Below are 18984 nucleotides of genomic sequence, written 5' to 3'. Positions count from 1 at the left end.
TTTCAATTTCTCGGGTTTTCAGTGTTCTGATTTTATAACTTTTGTATTTTTCAGTGTGATATTTTCCAATTTTTGGTTTTTCAATTTTTCGATTTGCAATTTTTTGGTTTTTCAGATTTTAGTTTTCTTAATTTATCGTTTTTTCAATTTTAGATTTTTCAGTTTCTTACTTGTCGATTTGCAATTTTTCGCTTAAGCTTTTTATTTTCTGTATTTTTTCAATTTTCCGGATTTTCAATGTTCTGATTTCATAATTTTTCTATTTTTCAATGTAAAAATTTCCAATTTTTAGATTTTTCAATTTTTGGATTTGCAATTTTTCGTTTGTTTTTTTTTCTTTATTTTTCAATTTTTGGCCTTTCAATGTTCTTCTTTTTTTCAATGTGAAGTTTTTCAATTTTTGAGTTTTTCAATTTTTCGATTTGCAATTTTTCGTTTCAGTTCTTTGTTTTCTTTATTTTTTTAATTTTCGGGTTTTCAATGTTCTGATTGTATAATTTTTCTATTTTTCAATTTAAATTTTCCAATTTTTGGGTTTTTCAATTTTTCGATTTGCAATTTTTTTGGTTTTTCAACTTTGAAATTTTTTAATTTTTCATTTTTCCAAAGTTAGATTTTTCAGTTTCTCGATTTTCTTTTCTTCAGTTTTCGATTTACATTTATTCTGGTTTTCAAATTAAATATGTAATAATAATTATTGCAATTTAGAAAAAAATCACTTTTTCAATTTTACGATTTCAACATGGCGGCTGGTGAAGATTGTCGTAAAGTGCTGTGTGCGATCTGTGGTCGTTCTGCAGTTAAAAAACGTGTAATTTGTTTATCCTGTCTACACTGGATGCATAATAGTTGTGCTGCAAAAGGAGGCAAAAAGTACTGCTGTGATAACCCTAAGTTACAACAGGATTTCGATGCTATTGAAATTGACGATCGAGCAGAAGATAACGAAGACCTTCTCACCAGCAGTGACATTGACGAGTCTAAGGAACAGGAGATTTATGTGCTAAAGGTGACGAACCTAGAGCTTGTTAACAGGGTGAAATCCCTTGAGGACGAGGTACGTGTTTTGCGCACAAAGCTAGACGAATGTGAAGTAACAGGATCTCAAAATAAAACATGTCCGACAAAACCGGATGTCCAAATGGCCTGCACACTATTAAACGGGTTAAAAACTTGTGTGGATAACAATCACAAGTACTTAACGTCCAAGTTACATGAGATAACAAATCTGGTTGCAAATGCCCTTGGTAACTCTGATTGCGATAAAGTACCACTATCTTTGCCTAATAAAATGTGTGACACTGACCAAAATCATATCACCGGAAAAACCGTAAATACCACTATGGAAAAACTTAATAACAAAGAACTCTCACTTTCGCTTAAAAAGGACATCAAACAGGTCACAGAAAATTCTTTGAATGGCGCCGCAAGTGGTCCAAAACCCAGAAACCACAACACTAATCCTGACAAAAGGCATCATCGAAAATCTAATTTGATAATTGGCACTTCCAAAAATGAGAATAAAACCGAATCGGATTGGTTTATGGTGGCGTCTCAGAAACCTAGATATTATAACTTGCATCTGACTAGAGTGGATCCCTCCGTACCTGTAGAAAAAATTTCTACATACATCCAGACCAACCTTAAGACCAAGGCTAACAAAGAAGTTAGAGTGAAATTGGAAAAGCTCCAGTCAAGGCGTCCAGAAGCATACAGCTCATTTAAAGTTACAACGGATTACGAATTTAGGGATATTATTCTGGATCCAGAATTTTGGCCGAATGGGATAGCAGTCAGGCCCTTTTCCAAAAGACAACCTTCAAGTTCACATACTTCTGAGAAAGATGTAAATTTTCAACCTCAGGATATAGGAATAGCGCAAACCTAAAGTCCCTTATGATTTACTACCAAAACGTAAGAGGTTTGAGGACCAAATCTGTAGATTTTTTTACGTCTGTTTTAACTGAAGCATACCCTGTTATTGTGTTAACTGAGACTTGGCTTAATGACACTTTTAGTAACACAATATTGATAGATAAGAGATACACAGTCTACCGTAAGGACCGGTCTACATCAACCAGTAGCAAGAGCAGAGGAGGAGGAGTTCTGATTGCAGTTTTGAACACCTTTCAGTCAGAAGTTATTGACTACGACTTGTACTCAACTCGTGAAGAAATATGGGTAGTAATTTACATAAACGGGTCAAATAAAATGCTGTTAGGAGCTGTCTACATACCACCGGACTCGAACAGAGCAGTGTATGAAGAACACGCTTCATTTGTCGAACATTTGACGTCCGATTACAACGAGGACATAGTTTGTATTGTGGGTGATTACAATCTACCAGGTCTAGAATGGTGTGTCGCTCCTGATGGTGATGGCTTTGTGCCGCTTGGAGTTAGTAAAGACGTGGAGCAGAGTGTCTGCGACGGATTTTCATATTGCGGTCTTTCACAACTTAATAACATTAAGAATGATAAAGGTACAGTTTTGGACTTGGTTTTTTCAAACTGGTCCACCACACTCGTTCAACAATGTGAGCCCTTGATCAATCCGGATGTGTTCCATCCGGCCTTATCCATTCACTTTGATATTCTAGGTGATGACACTCTTAATGATCCATTGAATATTTGTTTAGATTTTAGAAATGCCCAGTACGATAGAATTATCGACAATTTGTTTAGCTTTAATTGGTCCATTTTGAATGAACAGAGTTGTATCAATCAAACTGTTGAGTTGTTCTACGATTTTCTTTATAGACTTATTGACTGTTACGTTGCAAGTAAAAGTCCACATAAAATTAGTTGGCCCAAATGGATTAGTGATCAATCAAAATGTTTAATCAAACAAAAGAAATTTGCCCACAAGAAATTTAAAATTTCCAACCTACAGTCCGATTATAATATTTTTGTAAATTTACGCAAAGCATGTAAAAAATCGGTTCTAAACGACAGAGAGCTTTACATTAAAAAAGTTGAAAATGATGTGGTAAATGATAGTAAAAGTTTCTGGCACTTTGTAAACGAAACCAAGAATGATAAACATACTATGCCTTCTTTACTTCATCTCGAGGACGTTCAAGCGGCAGAAGGTCAGGACATTGCTAACTTATTTGCAACGTTCTTTCAGTCAAATTATTCTAATCTCTCTGCTACTTCTGACTATGTACGAGAACCCCAGGGTTATTTATTAGATGTTAGCAATTTTGTTATTACGGTTGAAGATATTGTAAATAAAATCCGCACTTTAAATGATAAGACCAGTGCCGGGCCTGATAAAATCCCCGTAGTTTTTTTGAAAGCGTGTGCAGAATCGTTAGCGTATCCCCTTTATGTGATATTTAATAAATCTATACAATTATCACAATTTCCTAAAGTCTGGAAACAGTCTTATGTAGTTCCAATACACAAGGGTAACTCTAAATCAGATGTCAAGAATTACAGGGGTGTTTCTATTATTTCAGCTATACCAAAATTATTTGAAGCTATTATTTATGATAAATTGCAGAAAATTACAAAAAATTTTATAATGGAGGAACAGCATGGCTTCTGTAAGGGTAAATCTACTAGCTCCAACTTATACAAATTTGTTAACTTCGTAAGTACTGCGTTAGAAGATGGTAACGAAGTAGACACTATCTACACAGACCTAACCAAAGCGTTTGACAGAGTCAATATCAATATACTAGTATCTAAACTGCACGCAGCTGGTATCAGGGATCCTCTCTTATCATGGATAGCCTCATATTTATTAGAACGAGAACAAATTGTCAAGGTAAAGGGATTTTTTTCACAAAATATTAAAGTAACCTCAGGCGTCCCACAAGGGTCTCATTTGGGACCTTTACTTTTCAATATATATATAAATGATCTTAAAGAGTTTATAGATAAGACGGGATTTCTGTTATACGCGGACGATCTAAAACTGTTTCGCGTTATCAGGACAGATACTGACTGCGCCTTACTACAGAAAGAGCTGGATGGATTTGTTGCCTGGTGTAAAATAAACGGTTTAGAAATTAACATAAGCAAATGTAAAATCTTAAGGTTTTCACGCAAAAAAATGCGCATGCTGTTTGACTATATCATTGAAGGTAATAAATTGGAGCATGTCGATGTTTTCTGTGATTTAGGTGTATATTTTGACAGGTCTCTAAGTTATTCACAGCATGTGGATGATGTTGTCAATAAATGTAATAAGCGTCTAGGTTTCATAACCAGAATTACTAAAGAGTTCTCTAATACGCGACCAATCATTATATTATATGTTAGTTTCATACGATCGTTGCTTGATTATGGGTCAGTCATATGGACACCTTATTATAAGACTGCTAAAAAGCGATTAGAACGCTTACAAATGAAAATAATAAAAACCCTAGCATTCAAATCTAACATAGATTACAACAACAGCGATTACGTAAAACTTTTAGAATATTTTGGTATACCTGCGATAGAAACACGACATAAATATCTTGATATATGCTTTGCCTTTAATCTATTAAACAATCATATTGACTGCCCCAGTATATTGGAACAATTTTATCTACACGTGCCAAGCTATTCGGTAAGACATAATGACTTATTCTATGTCTCAAATCATCGAACAAATTATGGGGTTCATTTTTCTATTAGCAGATTATGCAAACTATTAAATGAGTATCCCTGTCTAGACCTTTTTAATGTACCACCTAAATGTTTTAAAGCAAATGTGAAGTCCATCCTGAGCTGGTAAATTATTTGTAACTTATTTGTTTTTTGTTTTTTGTTTTTGACGAAGTAATGTATTGACTAAAGTGTACAATGTATATATAATGTCTGTATGTATGTATGTATTGTTCATCTCTTTTGACTTGTACAAGGATATAATTCCGTAAATATATGTATTATTATTATTATTATTATTTTACGGATTTTAGACTATTCAATTGTTGGATTTTAAAATTTTTCCATTTTTTACGATTTTTTTAATCTCCCTATATTTAATTTTTCAATTTTTTGATCTTACAGTTTTTCTTCTTTACAATTTTGACAATTCTATAGTTTTTCGATTCCCCTTCATTCGAATTTTTCGGTTCATTAATTTTTAAAATTTTTTTAAGTTTCTCGATTTTTAGTTTTTCAATGTTTCAATTTTTCGTTGCTTCAGTTCTTCAATTTGCAATTTTTCGTGTTTTCAGTTTTTCTATTTCTTAGTTTTTCGATTTTTCAACTTTTCGAATAAAAAAAGCAAAAATGTATAAAATGAAAACTTCGAAAAATCTGAAAACTGGAAATAAAGAATTTGAAATATAGAAGAAACGAACAATTGAAAAATCGAAAGATTAAAAATTGAGAAATTTAAAATTGAAATAAGGAAATACGAAAATCGAATAACTGAAAAATCCAAAAGTTGCAAAATTGAAAAATCGACAAATTAAAAAATCAAAGGAGAAAAATTATAAAATCGGAAGAAACAATGAGAAAATAAAGGAAATGAAAAAGCTAAAAATTGTGATGTAAAATCGAGCAGAAGAGAATTAAAAAATTGAAAAACTGAAAATTGAGAAACTGAAAAATCAAAAATGAAAACTTGTAATATCGAAATTGATAAACTGAAACATTTTTAACTTTTTTGAGACACCGTGTATAAGTAATTTTAAAATATACAAGTGCATTGATAATCCACAATTAGAGTCAATTATTCAATTTTTTAAAAGGGGATAAACGAAAAAAATTTGATTAATGTTTTACCATAATTCCCATAACCTTAGCACGTTTGCAAGATTTCAAAATGGAATTGCAAAATGTATAAAATTTTGATTTTTTAGGGGTTATGAAACTTCTAAAAAACATAAAAGAAGCCAGTCGTCGTACTTCGAAAAAATTAGTTCGTCTAAAAATGAATATGAACATCTGCTACAAATAACACCAGAAAGCGAAAAGTTACCACGCCCTCGTAATTTTTTTTTTAAATCAGGAGTAGTGATACAGTAACAGTTATTCTTAACGTTTAACATTTTCTTGCTTTTTTATTTACGTTCCGAACTGCGAACTGTAGACCTCGGGGGGATATATGAATTCCAATTTCAACGCAATCGTAAATAATACAGAAATACCAACTTTTTTTAAGTCTGGAAACTCCTCAGAGGATATTTTAAAGAGCGGAATTGTATGGAACCCCACATGAAAAAAATATGTACACATTATAAGTTCAACAATATAAAACGAATTAAAGTTTTTGCAAGAAATAAAAAAACGTGGGCTGTTTACAAGGAAGACATTTCGTTTAGGCAAAAAAACTTCAACTTCTTTGACCACGAACACATTTTTTATGCGCAGTGTTTACCTGACCAGCGCTCTATTCATTCCGAGGGATAATTACGTACCGAGTTGTACAACTTCCTTTTATACAGATACATCTTTCGTCCCTTTGACGTTCCATCGACGTCTATTAATGGAAGCTCTCCAAATTACTTTCCCTCACTATATCATATCTTCGGCTGCGACAAACATGGAAATTGGATTCGGTTCATAGATTTACTACCAACAGTTCTGCTTTTTTTCTCCTTGCTCCACAATCAGTTTGTTGAGAATGTCGTATAAATCAAACAATTCGACGCAACTTTTGTTGGTCTTGTACTAATTTGAAACATGTGCTATTGGCATCAGAGTTACGTGTAGTTTTTTTAGTTTGGAAAGTTTCAGATTTATGGGCACGGATTGAATAGAGTTATATTTTCCCGGTAAAACATTAAACTCGGATAGATGAATAGCAAAAAGTCGCTTCCGACTCTGCGAGTGGGAAAATATTTGCGGGTCACCTGAGCCGGGGGTCGGAATTAGTTATGAAAATAGAATTATCGGCTTTTTCAATTCAACGGGAAGTTTTACCAAACACGACTTGTAAAAACATTCAATGTTTTTAACTTGTTTAATTACTAGCACAGAGTGAGTTAGAAGTAAAGTACTTGGGTATATGGTGTATACCAGGTGACAGCAAACATGAATAAACTATTTATGGAGTATAAAACCTCTTATTAATGACGATAATAATAACAGACGTGTCGTAGTAGGGGTATAAAGCCGGATAATTTACTAGCTTGCAAAGGAATCTCCTTATCTCGACTCTAGACACATGAACACCAAAATGTACAATTATTTTGCACAATATCCTCATGTGTGCCGCCCAAGCTGTAATTAACGAGGTATATTACATTGTGTTCAGATTATAAACACCCACTACCTGTGATTTTTCTTAAAATTTAAAACAATACTGAAAAAAGAACGAAAACGTGTAGATCTTCTTCTCGATTTTAAGGAGGATCTTCCTTTAGAAAAATAAAAACAAATTTACTATTGTAAATTTTGGAGATGACATTATCTCATTGGAGGTGGAGATGATTAGCCAAATTTTGGTTAGCGTTTTACCATCTACATGACAGTCCTAATATACATACAAAATTTGACAACAATCGGTTCGGTAGTTTCTGATTTATCTGTGTAATTAATGAAAATCAACAGACAGACCGACAGACAGACAGACGGAAACGGGAGACCACTTTTTTAGTACTCTGGGGGTCATCAGACGTCGAGCAAACTTCCTTAGCTTACGGTAAAAAAAACTGTTTCCAACAAGCAGAAAATATTGCCTTCAAAACATTAATACCATATGTAACGAAAAAAAAATTCCAAAATGTGAAAAATTCACTAAATCGACTAATCGAGAAATCAAAAAATTTAAAATCCAAAAAAGCCAAAAATTCAAAAATATAGAGGTCGAAGAATTGAACAATCGATAGATCAAAAAATCGTCAAGTCGAAATTAATCGAAACACGGAAAATTAAAAAAATTCAAGAATCAAAAACCTGAAAAATTGAAAAATCGAAAATTTAGGAAGGCCAAAACTTGAAAAATAGAATAATCAAAGAATTGAAAAATCGAGAAATCGGCAAATCGTCAAGTCAAAAAATTGAAAAACGAAAATTTAGAAAATTGAAAATAAAAATATGTACCTGAAAAATCGAAAAATTGAAGAATTGAAACTCTGAAAAATCGAGAAGTCGAAAAATCAAGAAATCGAATCGGTGAAAAATCGATTAATCGCGAGATCAAAAAGTCTAAAATTTAAAAGCGCCAAAAATTGAAAAATATAGAGGTCGAAGAATTGAACAATCGACACATCAAAAAATCGTTAGGTCCAAATTAATCGAAACACGGAAAATTTAAAAAATTCAAGACTCAAAAACCTGAAAAATTGAAAAATCGAAAAACCGAAAATTTAGAAAGGCCAAAACTTGAAAAATAGAATAATCAAAGAATTGAAAAATCGAGACGTCGATTCAGGTCAAAAAATCGAAAAACGAAAATTTAGAAAATTAAAAATAAAAATATGTACCTCAAAAATCGAAAAAATGAAGAATTGAAAATCTAAAAAATCGAGAAGTCAAAAAATCAAATAATTGAAAAATTGATTCATCGCGAAATCAAAAAAACTAAAATTTAAAAGCACCAAAAATTGAAAAATTTACAGGTCGAAGAATTGAAAAATCGAGAGACTGAAAAATTGAAACATTAGAAAATCAAAAACCTGAAAAACTGAAAAATTTAGGAACGTCAAAAATTGAAAAATGGAATAATTGAAGAATCGAAAAATCGAAAAACCGAAAATTTTAAAAATTGAAAATACCTGGAAAATTAATAATAATTTCATAATTGAAAAATGAAAAATCGAGAAATTGAGACATTAAATAATAGAAAAACTGAAAAATAGAGAAGTCAAAAAATCAAATAATTGAAAAATTGATTCATCGCGAAATCAAAAAAACTAAAATTTAAAAGCACCAAAAATTGAAAAATATACAGGTCGAAGAATTGAAAAATCGAGAGACTGAAAAATTGAAACATTAGAAAATCAAAAACCTGAAAAACTGAAAAATTTAGGAACGTCAAAAATTGAAAAATGGAATAATTGAAGAATCGAAAAATCGAAAAACCGAAAATTTTAAAAATTGAAAATACCTGGAAAATTAATAATAATTTCATAATTGAAAAATGAAAAATCTAGAAATTGAGACATTAAATAATAGAAAAACTGAAAAATAGAGAAGTCCGAAAAACCAGAAATCGAAAAGTTGAAAATTCAGAAGCGCCAAAAATATATAGGTCGAAGAATTGAAAAATCGAAAAATCATCAAGTCGAAAAATCAAAAAACCGAAAATTTAAAAAATTGGAAAGTCAAAAACCTGAAAAATTGAAAAATTGAAGACCTGAAAAACTGAAAAAACGAGAAATGGGAAAAATAAAAAAATCGAAAAATTCTCGGTCCAAAAATGGAGAAATCGGGAAAAGTTGAAGAATCGAAAATTTAGAAACGCCAAAAATGGAATAATTGAAGAATTGAAAAATCGAAAAAGTATCAAGTCGAAAAATCAAAAAACCGAAAATCTAAATAATTGAAAAATGAAAATACCTGAAAAATTAATAATAATAATTGAAACATTAAATATTTTAAAAATTGAAAAATAGAGAAGTTGAAAAAACGAGAATTTGAAAAGTTGAAATTTCAGAAAAAAATATAGAGTTCGACGAATTGAAAAATCGAAAAACCATCAAGTCCAAAAATCGAAAAGACGAAAATTAAAATATTGGAAAATCAAAAATCTGACAATTGAAAAACTGAAAAATCGAGAAGTCGAAAAATCGAAAAATCTAAGTCTAAAAATCAAGGAACCAAAAATTTAAAAATCGAAAAATCAAAAAATTAGAAACTCTAAAAATTGATAAATGAAGTAATCGAATAATCGAAGAAACATAGAGAAATCGAAAAACCGTCAAATCGAAAAATTCAAAAACCCGAAATTTAAAAAAATTGAAAAATCAAAATACCCCAAAAATAGAAAAACTAAAGAATTGAAAATCTGAAAAATCCAGAAATCAAAAAATCAAGAAATCGAAAAGTTGAAAAATCGAAAAATCGATTAATCGGAATATCGAAAGATCCAAAATTTATAAACGTCAAAAATCGAAAAATATAGAGGTCGAAGAACTAAAGACTAAAAATTTAAAAAATTCATAAATCAAAAATCTGAGAAATTGAAAAATTGAAAAACTAAAAAATCGAAAAATCTCAGTCGAAAAATCGAGAACTCACAAAGTTAAAAAACCGAAAATTTAGAACCTTCAAACATTTAAAAATATAATCATCGAAGAATCGACGAATCAAGAGTCGAAAAATTGAGAAATGAGAAACATAAAAAAATCCAAAAATTTAAGTCGAAAAATCGAAAAATTGAAAAATCGAAAATTTTGTCCCGCTAAAAATTGAAAAATAGAATAATCGAAGAATTGAAAAATCGAGAAATCGAAAAATCGTCAAGTCGAAAAATCGAAAACCCGAAAATTGAAAAAATTTAAAAATCTAAAAATTGAAAAATTGAAAAATTGAAGAACTAAAATACTGAAAAATCGCAAAATTCAAAAACTTAAAGATTCAAAACCTGAAAAATCGACAAATCGAAAAATCCTAAAATCGGAAAGTTGAAAAATTAAAAAAATCGTCAATCGAGAAATGAAAACTTGAAAATTTGGAAATTCCAAAAATTGAAAAATACAAAAATCGAACAATTGGAAAATCGAGAAATTAAAAAATCTAGAATTTAAAAAACCGAAAAATAATATATCGAACAATTGAAAATTTGAAAAATCGAGACACCGAAAAACTGAGAAATGGGAAAAATCAAAAAACGGAAAATTTCACTCGAAAAATGGAGAAATCGAAAAGGTGAAAAATCGAAGAACCGAAAATTTAGAAACGTCAAAGATTGAAAAATTGAATAATTGACAAATCGGAAAATCGAAAAACCGAAAATTTCAAAAACTGAAAAATCAAAATACCTAAAAAATTAATAATAATTGAAAAAATTAAAAATCTAAAAATTGAAAAATTAAAGAATTGAAAAACTGAAAAATACAGAAATTGAAAAAACGAGAAATCGAAATGTTGAAAATTTAGAAATGCCAAAAACTGAAAAATATAGAGGCAAAGAATTGAAGAAACTAAAAATCGAAAAATTACCAAGTCGAAAAATTGAAAGATCGAAAATTGAAAAACTGAAAAATCAAGAAATCGAAAAGTGAGAAAATCGATAAATTGGAAAAACCAAAAAATCGAAAAGTCTAAATCGAAAAATCGACCTTTCAATTCTTCGATTTTTCGATTTTTCTATTTTCGATTTTTTAATTTTTATAGTCTTCAAGTTTTCAGGTTTAATTTTTTTATTTTTCGATATTTTAATTTCTCGAGTTTTCTATTTATTCTTTAAATATTCCATTTTTCCATTCTTCATTTTTTCCATTTTTAGACTTTTTGTTTTTTCATTTTTCGAATTTTCATGTTTTCTTTTTCTCCATTTTTCAGTTTTTAGACTTCAATTTGTTTATTTCTCGATTTTTTGATTTTTCGAACTTTCGGTTTTCGGTTTTTCGATTTAGAAATTGAAACATTAAAGAATTGAAAAACTGAAAAATAGAGAAATTGAAAAAACGAGAAATCGAAATGTTTAAAATTCAGAAACGCCAAAAACTGAAAAATATAGAGGTCGAAGAATTGAAAAAACTAAAAATCGAAAAATTACCAAGTCGAAAAATTGAAAAATCGATAAATTGGGAAAAGCAAAAAATCGAAAAGTCTAAGTCGAAAAATCGAGAAACCGAAAAATTAAAAAACTGAAAAGTCGTTCAATCGAAAAATCGATAAATCGAAAATTTAGAAAAGCTAAAAATTAAAAAATATAATAATCGAAGAATTGAAAAATAGAGAAATGGAAAAATTATCAAGAAATTTAAAAATTAAAAAATAAAAAAAAAAACGAAAAATTGAAGAATTGAAAAGTTGAAAAATCGATTATTCGGGAAACCGCAAAATCGAAAATTTAAAAACTCGAGAAATCGAAAAATTAAAAAATGGAAAAAATAAAAAAATCGGAAAATTTTAGTAGAAAAATTGAAAAATAGAAAATTTAGGAACGCCTAAAATTGAAAAATAGAATAATATAAGAATTCAAAAATCGAGAAATCAAAAAATCGCCAAGTCGAAAAATCCAAAAACCCAAAATTTAAAGAAAATTAGAAACGCTAAAAATTGATAAAAAAAAGTAATCGAATAATCGAATAGTCGAAAAATCTAAAAACACGAAATTTAAAAAACTGAAAAACCAAAATACCCGAAAAATAAAAAAATTGAAGAATTGAAAATCTGAAAAATCGAAAAGTCGAAAATTCAAAAAATCGAAAAGTTGAAAAATCGAAAAATCAATTAATCGAGAAATCGAAAAATCGAAAATTTAAATTCATCAAAAATTGAAAAATATAGAGGTTGAAGAATTGAGAAATGGAGAGATCGAAAAATCCAAAGATCGAAAATTAAAAATCAAAGACCTGAAAAATTGAAGAATTGAAATACTGAAAAATCGAGACAGCGAAAAATAGAGAAAAGGGAAAAATCGAAAAAACGAAAAATCTCGGTCGAAAAATGGAGAAATCAAAAAGATGAAAATTCGAAGAACCGAAAATTTGGAAACAGAATAATTGAACAATTAACAAATTGGAAAATTGTCAAGTCGAAAATTCGAAAAACCGAAAATTTCCCAAATTGAAAAATCAAAATACCTGAAAAATTAATAATAATAATTGAAAAAATAAAAAATCGAAAAATAAAGAATTGAAAAACTGAAAAATAGAGAAATCGAAAAATCGAAAAATCAAAAAATGGAAAAAATAAAAAGTCGGAAAATTTCAGTCGAAAAATTGAAAAATAGAAAATTTAGGAACGCCAAAAATTTAAAAATAATCGAAGAATTGAAAAATCGAGAAATCAAAAAATCGCCAAGTCGAAAAATCCAAAAACCCAAAATTTAAGAAATTGAAAAATCAAAAATTTACAAACTTTATAAATCAAAAACTTGAAATTTTGAAAAATTGCAAAACTAATAAATCGGGAAATCGAGAATTGGAAAAAATTAAAAAATCCAAAAGTCTCAGTCGAAAAATCGAAAAATCGAAAACTTGAAAAACCGAAACATGGGTTAATAGAGAATTTAAAAATTGAAAATTTAGAGACGCCAAAAATTGAAAAAAAATTTTAAAAATCGAAAAATCAAAAAATTGAAAAATTAAAAAATTCAAAAATCGAACGAAATATACAAACATTAAAGAACTGAAACACTGAAAAATCTAGAACTGAAATTTCGAAAAACTTAATACTGAAAAATTGAAAAATCAAAAACCTAAAAATCGTATAAACGGTCAAATTTTGATTAAAAACTTACCACAATGTCACGGAACAGAAAGAAAAAAGAAGAAAAGAAAGGATTAAAGACGAACTGTAGTTAAGAAGAAACGTTAATGACATGGACCATCAGAATAAAATGAAACAAATAGCACATTGGAACTTTATATATTAAGAACATGATAACAATAAAGGAAAAAATAAAAAACAAAAGAGAAATAAATGATAAGAGCTCGATTTCAATGCAAGACTAGGAGAAAAAGGAGGAAGAATAGACGATACAAAAGATGATGGTAAAAGAAAATCCAAAGATAAAAATGAAAATAGGAAAGGAAAACAAATGTTGAAATTAATCGAAAATAATTCACAGTTCGAAGTGGGAGAAAAGATAGACTCCGAACATATGCCATTGGAGGAGGAGAAAGCTGAAATTGTCACAAATAAAACTTGATTGACTAATTGTAATTCTCAGTTAAACCAAAAAGAGTTGGGGATAAAATTGAAATCAAATAGACGTAATTAATTCATTTGATAGTTCATAAAATGAAAATTTGAAAATGTTGCACTGTTTGTGTTGACTCTGACATCTATAGTTTTCTACCAGAAGTGCACTTAAAATAAGAAAAGTCCTCCTTTATTTATTCCCTGCAATAATAAAACGAATGAATTCTTTGCGAAAACTGACGACAAGTGATTTTCTCCAGCGTAATATCGTGCATGAAATGCGCCCAAAGCGCTAGGTTGTTGCAGTTAATATCAGAGAGGTGACAGCTTGAGGTGTGAGCAAGAATAACCCTTAATCGAAATACAATTTTTTTAAAGCTTTCTAGTCAAACAAGTGGTGCTCAAGCACCGATAGCTTCCACATTCGTACGAATTTTTTGCCCCAACGTTAATTAATTCGAAAGTTTATTATCCCCCGCCGCAAAAAAAGAAGACTAATTGAGCCCCAAACCAGGTACACGTTCCAAGAATTGAGTAATGATACCATTAACCGTACAATATCGCATTCCACCGCAATATTTTCCAGTCGATTACAACCACCATTAAACCAAAATGTGGCTCATAAAGTTGGCAACACTTATTTATGCGAACAGTGCAACATTTCATTTGCATATTGTAGTGGCAGTAAAGTTTCCACGCAGTTTTCCCAATATGTTTGACCACACTCGGGCGTTATAATCCCATAAAACAAAAAATACAGATCAGGTAGAAACGGAATTTCGTTAATGCCAACGCTACGAATAACATGCTTTTACTGCACAATGAAAATTTAATTTACAAGGAAATAAAAGCCAACCCTTGTAAAACATCTGGAGGTAATATACAGACAAAAGAGGGTTCCAATCTTGCATTTATTATTACAGTGAAGGGGCGATTGTTTTCTAAATAAACACAGTTGTCTCGTGTCTGTACACGAGTAGGTGGTCCGTACGGAGACAAATAAATCGACGACAATGTACACAGTTATCGATTTAATCCACCCAAAGTGGGATTTCTGCGGAAAAATACAACGCGCAATCAGGAAAATGGAAAGATTAAATAATTAAAATTAAGCGTTTTGCGCGGATTTAAATTAGGGAGATTCTGAAACAAAGATGCAGATTTAATTACGAACGGGGATGATTTTTACATCAGATAGCGTTTTATCAATTTTGGGATCGTGCCACAGCTGCCAGAAAAATTATTCCTCGATAAGACTTTATGTTATTATCACGCGCGTATTTCATATAAACCTTGACGGAATCTCTGTTTACCTGTATGCGTCGACACACAATAATAATAGTTTTTATATAATTTTGTATTCTACCCCAGCTGTCATTACTAAGTTGCACAGGTGCTTAAATCCGTAGCACGAACCCAATAAACACAAGAAAACATACAAATTTATGGCCTCTAAAGACCTCGTTATTTCCTAATAAATCCAAACACTCGTAAAAGCGGATATTTGTTTGCTTAATTTCGTCAGAACCCGAAGTAGAGCGTCCATTTTTATAAGCAGAACTTTCCGAGTTAACCCTTCCCATTCGAGCAACCATTTCTGCCCTTGCCCTAATTTCATCTGCATAAGTATTCGGCTCAGCTAAGAAAATAAATACAGAACGTAGCGATTACCTCACCCTGTTATTATTCAATAACCCAGCAAATAACCCTTGATAATCTCGAAGCCTGAAAATACTTTCATTACCGTAAAACCGCATAATTCCGTTTACTCAAATTAAAATACTTGAAGAAAACTTGGTTAGAATGTTTGCCTCTATCACGAAGTTAATAAAGTGCGCCCCTTCTAATTATTTGTTTTGAGGCGTAACGAAATCAAAAGAAACTTTAACCTTTGCACAATAAATAATTTTAAAGGGAGTTCGGGAGCGCTGTTTCGATTAGCCGCAAAAACGACAAAAATTGAAACGTTCTTGTTTGCGGCGGAAGACAGACGCTGCATATCTTGGCCGCTGTTTAGTGAATTATTTAGCGAGGAAACATAATTGCGTCTTTGTGGGGTTTTGTCCGGTTTAGTACAGTTTTATTCGGTGGTGAATTATAGAAAGGGTCGGACGGCAAATTGGCCGATAAAATCGACAGCCAATGCGATATGCTTCCTCCTTTAATAGTACATAAAATAACAACATTTTCTGCAAGCGCACCATTTTTCGTACTAATAAAACTTTACAACCTATGGCGAAAAACCAGAGTCGAATCGGGTTCACTCTGTGACGGATTTATCGGACTCTAGCGGTCCGATAAAATAAATATCTCAATATTTTGCCACATTTTAACTAATTAATGACTAATGAGATACTTTACATGGACGGACAATGTTTCAAATGAATACCGAACCGAGTTAGACCAGATAACAAGTTAATATATTATCAATAACGGTCGGTTTTTGCACAACCACATTACCCCAAAACTGAAAATCAATAATTAATGTACTAATATACAGACAAATAATTATATTGTCCTTTCAACACCACCATGAGCTGAATTTATTAATTAACAACGCCCAGCTCTACACCAAAAGCAACTAAAACGGTGCTCTGAAAGCCTGCATTTCCTTTAGAAGCTCGGAGCAGAGGGCTTCATTTAAAACTCTGCTAGTAAATCTGATCTAGAAAAAGAATCTCTTCTTTGTGAAACTTGAAAGAAAAGACGTAATGAAAACGTCTTACTTTACTTATTATAAAAAAACGTGATATTTTTAGTCCACAGTAGTGGGTATTTCGAGTTAATTAATCTGAATATAAAGAATTTTTAAGTCACTCATAACCTAACTTTCCGATAAGTAGGCAACCAATAATTCAGCTTGCCGCCGCAATGTCCGATCTTCTATAATCACATTATTAATTAAAAATTAAATTGATATGAATACGTGACAAAAATGTACATTATATACCAAGTATTTTTACGAAATTTCATTCAGAACAACGTTTGTATTTTTTAATATTTAAGGGAATTTTATTCATTTATATTTTTGTGAAAAATTCAAATAAAGAGAAACCCTTTTAAAATTTCTCTCTCTTCGCCTAATGTACATTTATAATTAAATTAACATTGCAACGTTTTATAAACAACCAGCCATAAAGAAAATAATTCAATTTAAGTAGATTAGAGGAAGCAAAAACGTGCTAAATGGAAATTTTAAAATACTTGTAAAAATAATATTGGCGTATACACACGTCACCGCTATAGCCGGAGTTAATACGTAATTATTATTATTATTATTATTATTATTATTATTGTTTGGTATGTTCAACGGAGCAATACTCCAATTACAGAACATACATCTGATGATTTCAACTTTATAATATATATAAATATATAAATATCACAATTATATTTTCATAGATAATTTTTAAGGTAATTCGGAGAAGTCGAGTTTCTTCAATTCAGAAATCTTGGTTGTAAACAGATCTGTCTGATTATGGGCATAATTACCTAAGCGACACATTGTCCATAGAGGAGAATATTTTAAGACATCTGTACGAGACTTTTCAATATAAAAAATTGACATGTTCCTTGTATTATATGCTCTTACGTTTATATGGAAACTTATTTGTGCCAGTAAGCATGGACAGTCGAAAACAGAATTAATTAAAAAAGTAATTGACAGTAAAGTTCCACATTTGCTTAATATTAGGACAAGCACAACCTTATATGGTCTCATAAGAACATAATTTTGCGTCAGCATGTCTCAATAGAGCTTGGACAATAAAAGAAACCACCAACGGGAGATGGCGCACTCAAATCGTATTCCCAATTTAGATTTGGGTTTCCATTTCCTCATTCGCAATCTTTTCAGTATTGTTATTATAAAATTCCACATTATCTCCAAAACTTCAATAAACATTTAAGTGTTAATTTTGTGATAGTTTGAAAATGACTTAGTCCCACTTTCGAAGCACAAACTTTTGGGCCAAAAAAACTTTGCGAACTCCTTACCCCTCGGCAAGCTCGCCAGCAGCACGCACAGAATGAGTCCGCCGCCCCCGTGCACCATTGTCCGCACGCACCTACCACCACCAGCACCCCGTTTCAACGGCGTACCGCCACCATAAAACACCGCCAACGATCATCCCGTTTCGGAAGCGCCGCGAGCCGTCTCGACTTTCGGAGACGCGCTGGACCGAATGAGAAGTGGATGTAGCGAGTCTCCGACAAAGAGGGTGCGCAAGCGTCCGCCGATTGCACCCCCGCTGTTTACAATACAGCGAAACACCCCCAGGAGCAATGCATATGATTACCGGCAATTAGCAACTTTGACATCCATTTACATACGAATCTGCTCTTAAGCCGGACCATAATCAACGCTAAGTCCTATGGTGACGGCTTTAATGGTACTGAGGGGTTTATTGGGGTTGTTAATGGCGCGGGACGTCCGGAAGGTGCCCATAAGCAGTTTGGACGAGTTGGCTGAGGAGGGCGGCGGTGGTTTCGTGGGGTGGGAAGGAATCGGCAGAATATAAATATGTTCAGATATTTCTCGTTTTTATTGTAAATATTTTTAAAAAGGCCATTGGCAAAATTCTATTTTTTCGTCAAAAAGTGAACAGAACCCCCACTATATAACGACTCCGGTATCTGGTTTACTCCGCACGGAATTTAACTGACTCCAGGGGCCAATATTAACTCGTTGTCTCTGTTGATATTGTTTGTAGTGGACTTTCTACATCATAAATTTATTTTATCTCAGCGTAAATGTTGACCACACGTCTAAAAGCTAAATAAACATTGTAGGATATGTTCTACAAAGTCCGCTAAATAATCTTTGACAAAATAAAATATGTAGTTTATGGCGTAATGTATATTTATTTGTGTTAATCATTCATCAATATCAGTACATTAAATGTAACTAAAAAAAGGTGATAATGTATTGTATTGTAATCGATTCCATTAGGGGACTAGCTACTTTTATGTTTTCTCTATGTTATGATTATGACATCTCATAACACCAAAAAAATTATTTATCAAATTTTCTATTTTGATTTTTCTATATTCGAATTTTCGGTGTTTTTAATTTTCGATTTTTTGATTTTTCGTTTTTTTATTTTTCGATTTTTTCATTCTCCACTTTTCATTGAAATTTTTACTTTTTAATTTTTTTATTTCTCAAGTTTTTGATTTTTCGATATTCGAATTTTCAGTCTCTCTACTTTTCGGTTTCTCGATTTTTCAATTTCTCCATTCTTTATTTAGTTTTCAGATTTTTCAATTTTCTTGC

The 18984-nt window shown here is 31.0% G+C and overlaps 1 protein-coding gene across 1 annotated transcript in view; it reads right to left on the bottom strand.

The window, feature by feature from the left end:
• LOC135125185 (uncharacterized) overlaps window positions 1-17879 on the bottom strand; it is a 67734-nt gene extending 49855 nt beyond the window's left edge. Inside the window, exon 1 of the mRNA XM_064050572.1 lies at window positions 17706-17879. Within this exon, the coding sequence (XP_063906642.1) occupies window positions 17706-17763 (58 nt within the window). The 5' untranslated portion in view covers window positions 17764-17879. The remainder of the gene's footprint in view (window positions 1-17705) is intronic.
• Between the last annotated feature and the right edge of the window lie 1105 nt (window positions 17880-18984).

This window comes from Zophobas morio, unplaced genomic scaffold (assembly GCF_036711695.1).
Source record: "Zophobas morio isolate AGI-343-1 ecotype UQ-CSIRO unplaced genomic scaffold, CSIRO_AGI_Zmor_V1 ptg000008l, whole genome shotgun sequence".
Classification (NCBI taxonomy): domain Eukaryota; kingdom Metazoa; phylum Arthropoda; class Insecta; order Coleoptera; family Tenebrionidae; genus Zophobas; species Zophobas morio.
Note: the sequence above shows the minus strand (reverse complement) of the source record. Positions and strands in the feature narration are given on the sequence as shown.